The sequence below is a fragment of the Anomaloglossus baeobatrachus genome, chromosome 2 (assembly GCF_048569485.1).
Source record: "Anomaloglossus baeobatrachus isolate aAnoBae1 chromosome 2, aAnoBae1.hap1, whole genome shotgun sequence".
NCBI lineage: Eukaryota > Metazoa > Chordata > Amphibia > Anura > Aromobatidae > Anomaloglossus > Anomaloglossus baeobatrachus.
In genome coordinates this window covers 183803107-183818275 of record NC_134354.1, presented here as the reverse complement: position 1 = coordinate 183818275, position 15169 = coordinate 183803107, and the positions used below count along the sequence as shown (strand labels likewise).

The window sequence follows — 15169 nt, the reverse complement described above, 5'->3', positions numbered from 1 at the left end:
CCACACTGGGCATCTTTTGTTGGCTGCATTTTGGCCGCGTTTTCCAAGATGTAGCATGTCAATTCTTTTTGCGTTTTTACCGCGTTTTTGAGCCCTTCAGTCAATAGATTTGACTTTAAAAAAAAAAAAAACTCATATGAGCAGAACGCGGTAAAAATGCATTGCCTTTTTGATGTTTTTTGCCGCGGTGCGTTTTTGGTGCATTTTAAGATGCACTGACAAAAAACCTGTGTTTAGTGAAGAATTTCCCATTTACGGAGATAGATGGCAGCTGTTACTGATGATTCTATGATTGGAGGAGCTATAGGCTAGAGGGAGAAGCTATAGGCAGAGCTCCGCCTCCTCCCTCTTCTATCTACATAAAATCTTATCAGTAACAGCTGGCAGCTCCTATTTCAGAATACAGGTTTTACCTCAGAATTTTGATAATGACTGATCAATTCTGGCAGAGAAAGAAGCAAATTTGCTTCAACACCTTCACGACCAATGACTGATATATCCGTCATGGATCGTGTGAGGTTAATCCCTGCCCCCTGCCGCCGGCAGGATGCGGCGATCCGCGCACAAAGCGGTTTTCTACAGCTGACATGTGTGCCTGCATGTTAAGAGTGGAATCTCATTCCACCCGCAACATTTAACCCCTTACATCTCGCTGCCAAAGTCTGGCAGCGAGATGTTTATGCGCGCGGCCATTACTTTTACTTACCGCCGCCCACACCGGAAGTCACGTGCGTGGTCACGTGACTCTCTGTGGGTGCCATGCTAGCACAGGGTCATGTGAGGACGTCTGCAGCTAACATGAGTCCCTTCCTCTCAATGCCGGAGAGAGTAAAGCAGCAAATCTGCAGATCTCTGCTCTGTAGCTGAGACCTGCAGATAGGGCAGAGTGATCGGATTGTTGATCCATTAAGCCCCCTAGGGGGACTAGTAAAATTTAAAAAAAAAAAAAAAGTTTTAAACTAATAAAAAAACCCAAAAACCTAAAAGTTCAAATCACCCCCCTTTCGCCCCATTGAAAATTAAAGGGTTAAAAAAAATAGATATACACATTTGGTATTGCCACGTTCAGAAACGCCCGATCTATCAAACTGTAAGATAAATTAGTCTGATCGGTAAACGGCGTAGCGGCAAACAAATTTCAAACGCTAAAATTACATTTTTTGGTCACCGCAAGTTGTGCGCAAAATGCAATAACAGGCAATCAAAACGTAGCAACTGCGCAAAAAAAGGTACTTTTTTTAGAAACGTCAGCTTGAGAAGCAAAAAATAAGCCATCACTGAGCCATAGTCCCGAAAAATAAGAACGCTACATGTTTCGGAAAATGGCGCAAAACTTGTGATTTTTTTTTTTAACCCCTTAGATACAAGTAAACTTATATATGTTTAGTGTCTACAAACTCGCACCGACCTCGGGTATCACACCCACACATCATCTTTACCATTATAGTGAACACTATGAGTAAAATATCCCAAAAACTATTGTGCGATCACAGTTGCAGTTCTTCCACACTTGGATTTTTTTTTGTTGTTTTCCAGTACACTATATGGTAAAACTTATGGTTTCATTTAAAAGTACAACTCGTCCCGCAGAAAACAATCCCGCATAGGGCAAGATTGATGGAAAAATAAAAAAGTTACGGCTCTCGGAAGAAGGGGAGCAAAAAAAACAACAAAAAACTAAAACCGCCCTGGGGCTGAAGGGGTTAATATATATTACAAAGTTACTTATCTTTGTCTACTCTTGATTTCCAAAATTAAAATGCCGGTTATGCTTTAACTCCTGACTGCTCATACACAGGATTGTTAGTGTGTGCTCAGAGCTGAAGCCAGGCTTCTCTGGAATAAAGGTCTCCGCGCCCAATCAAAGGATCGGCAGTTGAAATTCAACATCCTGGATCTTCACTTCCTGACGTCTCATTGGGGTACATGTTTTGTGGTTGGCTGAAATAGGGGGGGGGGTGTTTGGGTTTTTTTCTATATTTTTTCTTTTTTTTTAATGTATATAAAAGTCTGAAGACTAGTCTTGCCATACTGTTTTATTTTTTTTTTATTTTTTTCTTTTGGGGGGGTGGGAGAAAGAGATCATTCAGCATAATCACGGACTCTTCTCACAGTGCAGCTCTGACAGTTACAATGTACTGAAACGATCGATCATTGCAATACAGTGCAGCTGTGATCAATGCACTGTAAGGTAATATTCCATATGGGGACTGAGTGAAAAAAAGTAGAAATGGTAAGGCTACTTTCACACATCGGTGTTCTGCATTCAGGTACAATCCTTTTTTTTTTTTTTTTTCAACGGATCCAGCAAAAAATGTAAAAACCGTATCCACCGGATCAGTTTTTTTAACGGATCCGTTGAGCCGGATGCGTAAAAAAACGCATCCGTTGGATCAGTTTTTGCATCAGTTTTGTCTTTTTTTTTTTTTTTGCTGGATCCGTTGGAGCATGCGCAGTTTACAAAAAACGAATCCGGCAGCCGCATCCATTTTTTGCCGGCGTCCATAGGCTTCCATTGTAAAACACGCCGTATTGCGCCGGATCCGGTGAGATGCGTTTTTTTTTTTTTGCCGGACAAAAAAGTTGCAAGATACGTTGCCTCCGGCCACCGCTTTAATTAATTTTGCCGCATCTGGAAAAAAAACGGATGCAACGCAAAGCAATCAGGCGCAATCCGGTAACAATGCAAATCTATGGGGATAAAACTGATGCGGTACCGGATCCGTTTTACCTGTTTTTTTCCGGATTGTGCCTGATGGAAAAAACCTGATGTGTGAAAGTAGCCCAAGAGAAATCAAATGAAAAAAAAAATATTCCAATAGTTAGATGTGTTTAAATAAGAAAAAAACCCCAACAAAACACATTTGTTATTGATGCATCTAACAACCCCATGTATAAAACTGTCAACTACCTAACCCCTCAAGTGAACACCATAAAAAAGTATGAAAAACTATGGTTTTATCATACAGCTGATTAAAGACTAATAAATCGAGACAAGTCATATATAAAAAAAAATGTTTTAGCTGAAAACGTCATCTTGTCCCGCAAACAAAACAAGCTGCCATACAACTCCATCATTGAAGAAAGAAGGGCAAAAAAAAGCTATAGCTGCCAGCATACAGCAATGCAGAAACCTGATTTTTTTTTTTTTTTTTTTTTTCTTTCTATAAAAGTGTTTATGGTGTAAAAAGCAGCAAAACTTGAAAAAAAGAATATAAATGTTTTATCACTGTAATCGTACTGACCTGAAGAATTAATGTCTTATCACTTTTGCGACAAGGTGAACAGCGTAAAAAACAAACTAACCTGAATTGCTGTTTCTTCTTGATTGTGCCTCAGAAATAGTGGAATAAAAGGCTATAAAAAAAATGTGCCCCCCCCCCCTACCTTCCAAATCAAAAAAACAAGCCCTCACATGACTGATGGCAGAATTTTTAAACTGCTGTTGATTTGTTTATTCTGCCTCCCTGAGATCGCAGTATGGCACAACTCCTATTAATCCGGCGCTCTATGCTGAGCTCAAACACCGGGGATTACATGTAAATCTCTGAAAAATGGGATTCGGACAAACTTCCCAACAGAAAAGTCACTGAGACAGGGGGATATCACTTTGACCTCCCGTCTTGCCTGTGGTGCGGTGGAATCGATCTTCTTATGCATCTTTTTAAGCGTGCACAAAAGTGCGGTCATCATCAACAGTTTTTGTTCAGATTTGAAAAGCCCGACACCACGAAGCAGAGGCCAAACTCAGTCCTGAGTAACTCTGCTGCCTCACTATAGTGAATGGATAAGTTGGGGGTTTCACCTGAATCACGTATTTTGGAGATGTAGATGGAAACCCCGATTTTAAGTGCTCAGCGTGTAGAGCACAGGATAAATGTGAATTGATCCAATTTCTGTAAACCAAATTGCTACCAAATAGCATTCAACTCAACCCACAAAAACACAATTCCGTACTTAGGTCTGACGTCTGTTAATGTAAATATAGAGGGCTTTCACATTACTGTCAACACGCAGGCTCTGGAAAAATGCTATGGCTATACCCCCCCTTCTTAAAAAAATAAAAAAAAAACCCAGCAAAATATTGGCTCCAAAATTCGAATGCCCTCCTCATTTCCAAGCCCCACATTGTTGTAGTGAGGAGAGCCCGCTTAATTTACAGAGTGCAGGTCTCCAGAAGCATGAGTTGGGTACAATTTACGGGAACCTCAATGTACTGGGCACGAGAGGGGCTTATTTGCAATTTTTAAGTTTGCAACATTCACTGCATTCACACCATGGGAGTTTTCCAGAGACTAAATTGTCATTGGGTGTAATTTCCAAAATTTGGTCACTTAAGGGGATTTCTTCTGTTCTTGCACTTGGGGGCTCCGCAATTGGAATCTGGTTCTCCTTCCCTCCTGAGCGCTGTGGTGCGACCAAACGGTACTTTACAGTCGCATGCGGGGTATTGCCATGTTCAGGAGAAATTGTGTAATAAATTATGGGGCCTTGTTTACCTATTCCCCTTGTGAGAATTGGAAATCTGGTGTTAACTACATTTTAGTAGTAAAAATTTAATTATTTTTTTTGTTCACCGCCCAATAGTATAGACTTTGGGACACACCTGTGGTGTCAATATGCTCACTGCAACCCTGATTTTTCATTGAGGGGTGCAGTTTGTAAAGTGGGGTCACTTATGGGGGCTTTTTGCTTTTCTGGCAGCTCAGAGGCTGTGCCAATGTGACGTCACACCCGCAAAGCATTCCAACTAAATCTGAACTCCAATATGGCGCTTCTTCATATTGCGCTGTGCCTCAAAAGTAGTTTTCAACCACATATGGGGTATTGGCGTAGTCAAGAAAAATTGCACAACAAATTGTATGGTCCATTATCTCGTTACCTTTTGTGAAAAAGATTATGGGATTAAAGCAACCTTTTTTCGTGGTTTAAAAATTTATTTTTGCATTTTCACGGCTCAACGTTATAAAAAATCTGTGAAGCACCTGGGGCGTTAAAGGTCCTCACTAAACATCTAGATACATTTTCTTGAGGGGTCTAGTTTCCAAAATAGGGTCACTTGTGGGGATTTCCACTATTTAGGCAAATTAAGGGCTCTCCAAATGTGACATGGCATCCGCTATTGATTCCAGACAATTTTGCGCTCTAAAATTCAAATGGTGCTCCTCCTTTACAAGCCCAGCCGTGCTCCCAAACAGTAGATTTCCACTACATATGAGGTATCTGCATTCTATGGAGAATTTGTCCAAATGTGATGTGGTCCCTTTAAAAACAAAAAAAAATCCATTTTGAATTGAATGTTTCGCAAGCTGTGTTTAATTACTAAACATATTTTCCCTTTTTAAATAAAATGTGTATAAGGAAATTTTAAATGTTTTTAATTTATTGAGAAATCTTGCAATTTGCTCAGTGGCCTATATACTACTCCCTTTCTGATCTGTACAGATGACCTTTCAGTTCTCATTGTGACAGGATTAGCATATCAGGTAACCTCTCTTTAAACAGGTAACAGAATCCACCATTCACAGTAGGTAATGGTCACATCTCACCTCCTTCTCCTCCCTTCACAAGATGGGTGCATTTGCTTATATCTGAGCATGAATAGAACATTTTTGAATATAAAGACAAAGGATCAGAGCCAGTCTAGCTGCTTATCTCTGTATGACTGCTGAAAAGATAAAAGTATGGATCTTCTCTTAGGGTACCGTCACACTTTAGCGACGCTGCAGCGATCCCACTAGCGAGCTGACCTGGTCAGGATCGCTGGTGCGTAGCTACATGGTCGCTGGTGAGCTGTCAGTCAGGCAGATCTCACCAGTGACCAGCCCCCAGCTAGCAGTGACGCGTGGAAGCGATGCTGCGCTTGGTAACTAAGGTAAATATCGGGTAACCAAGCGCTTGGTTACCCGATATTTACCTTGGTTACCAGCGCACACCGCTAAGCGCTGGCTTCCTGCACTCCTAGCCAGAATACACATCGGGTTAATAAGCAAACAGCTTTGCTTATTTACCAGATGTGTACTCCGGCTACTTGTGCAGGGAGCCGGCACTGACAGTGTGAGAGCGGCCTACGCTGGTAACCAAAGTAAATATCAGGTAACCAAGCAAAGGGCTTCACTTGGTTACCCGATATTTACCTTGGTTACAGCTTACCGCAGGCTGCCAGAAGCCAGCTCCCTGCACATTCAGATCGTTGCTCTCTCGCTGTCGCACACAGTGATGCCTGCTTCACAGCGGGAGAGGAACGTCCAAAAAATGAACCAGCACTGTGTGTAACTAGCAGCGATTTCACAGCAGGGGCCAGATCGCTGCTCAGTGTCACACACAGCGAGGTCGCTAATGAGGTCACTGCTGCGTCACAAAAAAAGTGACTCAGCAGCGATCTCTCTATGTGAGAAGTACCCCTTAGGCTAGTCGTTGGTATGCATTTAAATTGAAGATCTAATCTTGAACAGTTGGTCATTTTCTGATGACTCGTTCCTTTTTAGATCCTTGAGTACTTGTATTGTGGCAGGTTGTGGCAGCGTTATTTAGTGTTTAGTTTTATATCTTCTTTGCCATGTTACTTACAGTTGCTGTAATGAGAAGAGTGTCAGTCTCATTTTATCAAGTACCTGCAGGCAAAATGCAAACCATGCAAGAGAACATTGGCTAAGAGACACACTGTACTGTATGCTTTTATAGCAGTTCAGAGAATAACAATGCAAAAACCTACTTAAATCCTGCTTTATGTGCCTGAGCTATGTGTGACTGCTACAAGCTGCCACTTTGTAAAATAGTGACTGAGCACTGGAGCTTTCTCCTCCGCAGGAGCCTCTGATCTGTCTTCTGTATGTGCTGAGCTGTCACTGTGACTGTAATAAGAATTAGATTTATACGAACGAGAAGCGGCATTGCTGCGAATGTTTGGACATGACTGACAATTTGCTATTCCCCACAATGAAATGAGTCTGGTGTGCTAATAGATCAGGAGGCTTTTTTCCTCCATTAAAATGTATGCTTTTTTTCTTTGATGTCATTGCTTTATCATGTGAAAAACATGTGACGATATATAGGAATAAGAAGTCACATTAATTATTTACAACATAGGAGTAGAACTCTGCCATGGATCCCTACCTCCCCTCACGCTGAGCTTCTCCACCCGCCTAACAAATTTGGAATATTCCCAAGACCTTCTTTTTTTTTTTTTTTTTTTTTTTTTATTATCCATGGACCTATTCAGACTATTTACAATTATCTGACTTCAGGTTTTTTCTACCTCATCTGAGAGCAGCATTATGTAGGGAAAGAGACCCTAATTCCGACGATGTATCACTTTTGTTTTACAACTGTTACACCCAGTAATCTACCAGAAGTTTTAGATTTGGCATGCAGCAGAACTGAGAAAGCTAACCTTGCCCACATTAAACTCTGTTCAATGTCTATAGACAGTGAGCTGCTTATCAGAGTTGAGGCTGGAAGTGATAGACTAGGGCGGCTCATGCGCTGCTGTAGCCCTCACATAACTGTCAACAGAAAAATAAAAAAATAGCCTCCAAAATTCAGTGATTCATTTTGTAAAGAAGCGTTTTTAGTGTGATAGTCACCAAACCTTAAAAAAAGAGAGATATAAACCTGGTATCGCTGTAATGGTACTGACCGGAAGAATAAAGTCACCTAATCACTTATACCACAAAGTGAATGGCACAAAAAAAAATTAAAGCCAATTTTTCACCTGCTATTGATTTTGCTCATTCTGCCTCTAAAAGATTGCAGTATGGCGCGGCTCATATTTAGCCTGCTCTCTACGCTGAGCGCTTATACCGGGGATTACGTGTAAGAGTACATGCACACAATCAGTAATGGCAGCGTTATTGACGCAGCGTATTTTCGCTGCATACAAAATGCTGCGATGTACAGTACAAGCACAGTGGATTGGATTTAAAGAAATCCCATGTCCACTGTGCTTCTTTTCTCCGCCGCATAAACTGACATGCGGTGCAGCTTCCCTAGCCGCAGCATGTAAATTTTATGTTTTGCAGACTTGCAAGTGTTCTCCACAGGGGAAATAGAGCGAAAGTCCACAGCGCCTCCAGCCCTGATTATGTGCATGGGCAGCTGCGGTCTCCTACGGAGAACACTTGCATCTCTGCAGGATAAGGGTATGTGCGCACTAGGCGTTTTTTTCACGCTGCGTTTTTATGTGCGTTTTTGTCTAAAAAAAAAAGCACCCGCGGCTAAAAAACGCGGCAAAAACGCATGCGTTTTTGCCGCGATTTGGTGCGTTTTTGCTGCGTTTTTGCTCACTGCGTTTTTAATCAGTGCACAATGCCATTAAAGATTGTTGATGAAAAAAAAAAGGTCTGATGTCATTTCCTTCTTCAAAATGTTCATTGTATGCAGGAGAGCAGACAGCAGCTGGAGAACTACAAGGCTCAGCATCCTCCATTCACTAGTGTATGCAGGAGAGCAGACAGCAGCTGCAGAACTACAAGGCTCAGCATCCTCCATCCAGGACTGTATGCAGTTTTTTGCCCAAAAAGAAAAAAAAAATGACATGGGCTTCGCCATATTTTTGTATGCTAGCCGGGTACAGCAGGCAGGTACGGGCTGCCCCCAACCCCCAGCTGCCTATTTGTACCCGGCTGGGAACCAAAAATATAGAGAAGCCCTTTTTTTTTAATTATTTCATGAATTTCATGAAATAATTTAAAAAAAAAAAAAAAAATGACTTGAGCTTCGCCTAATTTTTGAGTCCAGCCGGGTACAACTAGGCAGCTGGGGATTGGAATCCACAGTGCAGGGTGCCCAAGCTTTCTGGGCACCCCCACTGCGAATTGCAGTCCGCAGCCACCCCAGAAAATGGCGCTTTTATAGAAGCGCCATTTTCTGGCGCTGTATCCAACTCTTCCAGCTGCCCTGATGCCGGGTGGCTAGCTAGGTAATAATGGAGTTAGGGCTAGCTGTATATTATCAGCTAGCCCTAAGCCCGAAATTCATGGTGTCACGCCAATATTAGACATGGCCACCATGAATTTCTAGTAATGATAAAAAAAAATAAACACGACACACAGAAAAATATTTTTATTAGAAATAAAACACAACACAATTAGTGACTCCATCTTTATTGAAATAAAGAACCCCCCCTCCGCAGTAATCCTGGGTTAGGGTCCCGCGCCGTCCAATCCGGATCCAATATCATCTGATCGGTTTGCTGGAAGGCAAAGCGATCAGATGATGTGTCAGGTTAAAGGACGTGAATCACATCACACAGCAGCTGATTGTATAAAAGCCGATTATACAATCAGCTGATGCATCAGTAGAAAAAAAATAATAATACTCACTTATGTGCTGTGCTGATTACCGGCAGCTCCTGGAGCGATCGATTGGACAGGAGTCTGATCCCGTCCGATCACTGCAGGAGCTGCCGGTAATCAGCTGATGAAGTCCCCTGACGGCAGGATCAGCTGATAGCCGGCCGGGCGCGAAAAAGCCGGCGAGACTACGATCAGCTGATGCGTCAGGTGACTGCATCAGGTGATCCACCGCCAGGTCCTGCAAGCAAGGTCCTGCCCCGGGGAGACTGCACACAGCCAGAGCGGCAGTACCGAGACAGGAGCTGGGAGCGGGCATGGCACCGGCAGACAGGTGAGTATATATGACATTTTTTTTTTTTCTACTGTTCACTTTTGTTTTCGCCGCTGCCTCCACCTCCCACCCAGATATGGCGCCGCACGGGAGCATACATGCCCAGGACGGGAGGTGGACGCAGCGGTGACTGTACCGGGAGGATTCATGCTTCTGTGTTTACCAACAGAAGGAAAACTCTTCCTGTACACGTCACTTTACTGCCCACCCATTGCGTTTATAGCTGCGTTTTTAGTCATAGAAACGCGGCTATATGCGTTTTTCATTGCGTTGTTGAACATCTCATTGAACTCAATGGGTGAAAAACGCAGTGGAAAACGCAGAAATACTTGACATGCTGCATTTTTGTGGTCACCACAAAAACGCAGCTACAAAAAAATGCTGTGTGTGGACAGCACTTATGAAAACCCATTGACATTGCTGGGGAAGCAATGTCACTGTGTTTTCAGCACAAAAACGCGGTAAGCGCCGCTAAAAACGCGGCAAAAACGCCTAGTGCGCACAAGGCCTAAATCTCTGAAAAATGTGATTCAGAGAACATTCCCAATGGAAAATTCACTGAGGAAGAGAAGAGGGAGTCACTTTGCCATCACGTCTGGGCTGTGATCTGGTGGTATCAATCTTTTTATGCCTCTTTTTAAGCTTGCTCAAAAGTGCAGTCAACAGTTTTTTGTTCACCTTTGAATAGACAAACTGCTGAACAGAGGCCGAACAGAGTCTGAAGTAACTCTGCTGGAGATGTAGATGTAAGGGCCCAGCTTAGAGCTGTGAACTGATCCAAAATCTTCTGTACCAAAATCGTCACTAAATGGCATTCAGCTCAACCCACAAAAACACAAGTTCCTTCTCAGATAGGTCCATCATCATTTACCAGAAATTTAGGGTGCTTCCACATTACTGGTAGCACAAATACTCTAGAAAACCGCTTTAGCTCCCCCACAGCCCCTCAAAAGAAATCCAGCAATATCTGCACTCCCAAAGCCAAATGCCGTCCTCTTCTGAGCCCCACAATGTACCTAATCCACAGTTAGCATCCACATGTTTGGCATTGTTGTAATGAGGAGAGCCGGCTTAAATGTATGGGGTGCAGGTTTCCAAAAGCTAGAGCTGGGCAGAATGTACGGGCACTACAATGTTAGTGGGCACAACAAGGATTTATTTGCAATTTCACGGTGTTTGACCGTGGGTGTTTTCCAGAGGCTAAATCGTTACTACACTCATAGATAAATTCCCAGAGGGGTGTAATTTCCAAAATGTGGTCACTTGATGATGGGATTTTTTTCTGTTCTGGCAGTTAGGGGATCTGCAAACTATTCTAGGAAAATCTGTGCCCTCCAAAAAATGAAATTTCGCTTCTTCCCTCCTGAGCCCTGTGGTGCAGCCGAACAGTACCGTACAGTTACATGCGGGGTATTGCCACATTCTTTTCTTTTATATACCTATTCCTTTTGTGAAAATTGGAAATCTGTGGTTAAAACATTTGTGGTAAAAAGTCTTATTTTTGGTTCACTGTCCACCAGTATAACATTTTGTGACACCCCTGTGGTGTCAATATGCTCACTGGATGACTTCATTGATGGGTGCAGGTTGTAAAATGGGGTAATTTTTGGGGATTTTCTGCTGTCCTGGCACCTCAAGGTCTCTGCCAATGTGATATGGCACCCGCAAACCGTTTCAACTAAATCTGATCTCAAATATGGCACTCCTTCACTTTGCACATATGGGGTATTGTTATACTTAAAAGAAATTACAACAAATTGTATGGTCCATTATGCCCTGTGACCCTTGTGTAAATGAAAGCTTTAGTGTTAAAACAACATTTTTGTGATAGTTTTGTTTGTTTTATTCCATTTTCACAGCTCAACGTTATAAAATTCTGTGAAGCACCTAAGGGTTCAAGGTGCTCACCAAGCATCTAGATAAATTCCTTGAGGTATCTAGTTTCCAAAATGGGGTCGCTTGTGGGGTAACTCCTTTAAGTGCCTCAGGGGCTCTCAAAACGTGACATGGCGTCCGACAATGATTCCAGCTAATTTATCATTCAAATACGCTCCTTCCCTTCCGAGCCCTGCCATGCGCCCAAACAGTAGATATACACCACATATGAGGTATGTGTGTACTCTGGAGAAATTGCACAACAAATGTTATGGTGCCTTTTCTCTTGTTACCCTTGTGAAAATGCAAAATGTTATAGCTAAAGTAACATTTTTATGGGGAAAAAATACAATTTTCATTTAGATTTTTTTTCTTTGACACTATTTAAGTTCCCTTGAAGCAACTAAGTGGTTGATAGTTCTTGAATGTGGTTTTGAGCAGTTTGAGCGTGCAATTTTTATAATGGCGTCACTTTTGTGTACTTTTTGTCACCTAAGCCTCTCAAATCACAAATGCAATGTGGTCCCTTCTTTTTTTTGTAAATTTTGTTGGTCAAATGAGAAATTACTGATCGAACTTCAAAATTTGAGACTGTTTTAACTTTGTAAATTCCTTACCCATCTGCTTGGTTTCCCCTAGTCCTTGTTTCTGGAGCTTCACTATAAGGCTATTATGTGGCACAGTAGCAAGTATCTTTTCAAAGTCCAAATAAATTACATCAACTATATATCCAGGTTTGCACTTACCACCTCACAGAAATCCAACATGTTGGGTACACACAACTTACCAGGATTCATGAAATATATCTGTTATTATATTATTCTCTTTAGTACATCGTTGCATGTCATCTCTTAGAATGCCCTCAAGAACCTTGCTCACCACTGTCAGACTTACTGGACGGTACTTGCCTGGATCCACCTTCTTACCTTTCTTAAATATCGGTACCACGTCAGCCATTCTCCAGTCCTGAGGTACCAACCCTGTTACAAGAGTCTAAAAAGATGAGATACAGCGGTCTGTCAATTACAGAGCTCAATATCCATGAATGAATGCCATCTGGCCTGGGGATTTGTCAATGTTTTATGTACTCAGACGCAGTCATACTTCTTCCTGTGTTAAATTATTTTTGGGGGTTGAGGGTGGGGACTCTGATTTTTGCCTTGTTAAATGATCCCTGGAACAGGTCTTTCTTTGGTGTTCACCGATGATGTGAACACCGATGAAAAGTGTCTGTTTTTAAGTTCTCTGCCTTTTCTTTGGCCTTTATAATTGTTTTGCTAAAAAAAATATTTTGGGCTGCTACCATTTTTTTTTTTTCTTAAAAAAAAAAAAAAAAAAAATAAATTCCACAATCTAACCATTCTCACCTTTTGAAACTGCAAAAACCCTTACTGTCAGTCTTATTTAGTCTCGTCCGTACTATTGCAACTGTTTTACTGATCGGTTTCCCTCTAACCAAACTTTCTCCTCTCGACTCAATCGTGAACGCAGGGTCATATTCCTGTCCAGCTTCTTCACAAACGCCTCCATCTTGCAACTTACCCGGCTCATCCTGTTTGCCCTGGAGCAGTGGCAATTGGGGTAATATAAGGGGTTAATGACCACTTTGATTTTGTCAGAAAATCACAGCTGCTACGAAGCCTCAGATTTGTAATGGGAGTCTCAAACCCCTATCCATTACTAATCGTGTAAGTAAAAAGAAATAAACATAACGCAACAGGGATCTTCATTAAAAAATATTCTCCAGTTTATTAACACCCCCCCCCCCCCACAAAACACCCCCGCAGGTGTGACATAATCCATGGACAGAATATGTAACCCCCGGTTGTGTCTGCATGGTATCTGATTTATTCCTTTTTGTACTTGCAGATTTGAAGCGAGAAGCCAGCATATGTCACATGCTAAAGCATCCCCACATTGTGGAGCTCCTGGAGACGTACAGCTCAGATGGCATGCTCTACATGGTTTTCGAATTGTAAGTTTGTGCAATTTAATCAACTTATTTCTCTCCTCCCTTTCTAGTAATGTGTAAAGTTCTACAAGATGCTGTATTTATGCTGATTTGTTGTTTTTTGTTTGTTTTTTTGCTTGGTTTTTTTTTAATCTTCCTTGCTCAATTATTTATTTTATTTTAAAATGAAGCACAAGGTATCTAACATCCACCAGCTGTGTGTGTGTGTGTGTGTGTGTGTGTGTGTGTGTGTGTGTGTGTGTGTGTGTGTGTGTGTGTGTGTGTGTTTGTTAGTGTTTTGCAATATGAAGAGTTAACAGTATGCAGTCAGATAGTGACTGTAGACTTGTAACTTCAGACTAAAATGTTAAAGGGGTTGTCAATTCTTGTCACTGCATTGCAATGCATTATACCAGTCAGTCTTAGACAATGCCAAGAGTAGGGTCTAAAAGTTGCTCTGCCACTCTAACAAGTCAACTTAGTTTTCAGGTCAGGAGGTCATTATTGAACCTTTTGGTTGCTATTGCTGCCATCAGATTCCTGCGATAGTGTTCTCTTTCATCTTTTAGCAGATCCCTGAAGATTTTGTTTCAGAATTGACTGATATTTTGAACCGCTTTAAAATTTCCTCCATTTTTAAAAGGGGTGTCCCCTACTTGTACAACCCCCTTCTCATACCCCATGTTTGGCCCCATTAAAATAAAAAAAGCTTGTACTCCTTCCCAAGACAGCGCTGTTCCAGCTGTGTCAGCTCGCATGTTCTTGGGGCTTTATTTTAATGGAGACTGAGCAGGTGTTGTCCAAGTAGTGGACAACCCCCTTAACTAAAGCCTGAGTTCCAGCTGCCAGAAAAATAGCCTCAAAGCCTCCATCATGCTTCACTGTGGGCATGGTGTTCTTTTGGTGATGTGTAGTGTTATCTTTGCTCCAAATACAAGTTTTGTAATAATGACCAAAACGTTTAACCTTGGTCTCATTAGATTCGATTTACCCCATTCCCCACTTGTTATCTACAGTGGGGAAAAAAGTATTTAGTCTGCCACCAATTGTGCAAGTTCTCCCACTTAAAAAGATGAGACCTGTAATTGACATCATAGGTAGACTACAACTATGAGATACAAAATGAGAAAACAAATCCAGAAAATCACCGTCTGATTTGTCAACTTTTTTTTTTTTTTTTTACAAATTATGATGGAAAATAAGTTTAGTCATCTAAAAACATGCAAAATTTCTGGCTCTCATACACCTGTAACTTCTTCTTTAAGAGGCTCCTCTGTCCTCCACGCATTACTTGTAGTAATGTCACCTGTTTTAACTTATCAGTATAAAAGACACCTGTCCACAACCTCAAACAGTCACACTCCAAACTCCACTATGATGAAGACCAAAGAGCTGTCGAAGGACACCAGAAACAAAACTGTGGCTCTGCACCAGACTGGGAAGACTCAATCTGCCATAGGGAAGCAGCTTGGTGTGATGAAATCAACTGTGGGAGCAATAATAAGAAAATGGAAGACATACAAGACCACTAATAATCTACCTCGATCTGGGGCTCCACGCAAGATCTCACCCCATTAGTTCTCACCCCATGGGGTCAAAATGAACCACAAGAACTGTGAGCAAAAATCCCAGAACCACACAGGGGGACCTAGTGAATGACCTGCATGGAGTTGGGACCACCGTAACAAAGGCTACCATCAGTAACACTGTACGCTG

General features: G+C 41.9%; 1 protein-coding gene across 11 annotated transcripts in view; it reads left to right on the top strand.

Moving 5' to 3' along the window:
- Nucleotides 1–15169, top strand: part of CASK (calcium/calmodulin dependent serine protein kinase) — a 431912-nt gene that overhangs the window by 98575 nt on the left and 318168 nt on the right. For all 11 annotated transcript variants that reach the window (XM_075335532.1, XM_075335528.1, XM_075335526.1 and 8 more), the window contains exon 3: nt 13372–13477. In XM_075335532.1, coding sequence (XP_075191647.1) covers nt 13372–13477 — 106 coding nt within the window. The remainder of the gene's footprint in view (nt 1–13371; nt 13478–15169) is intronic.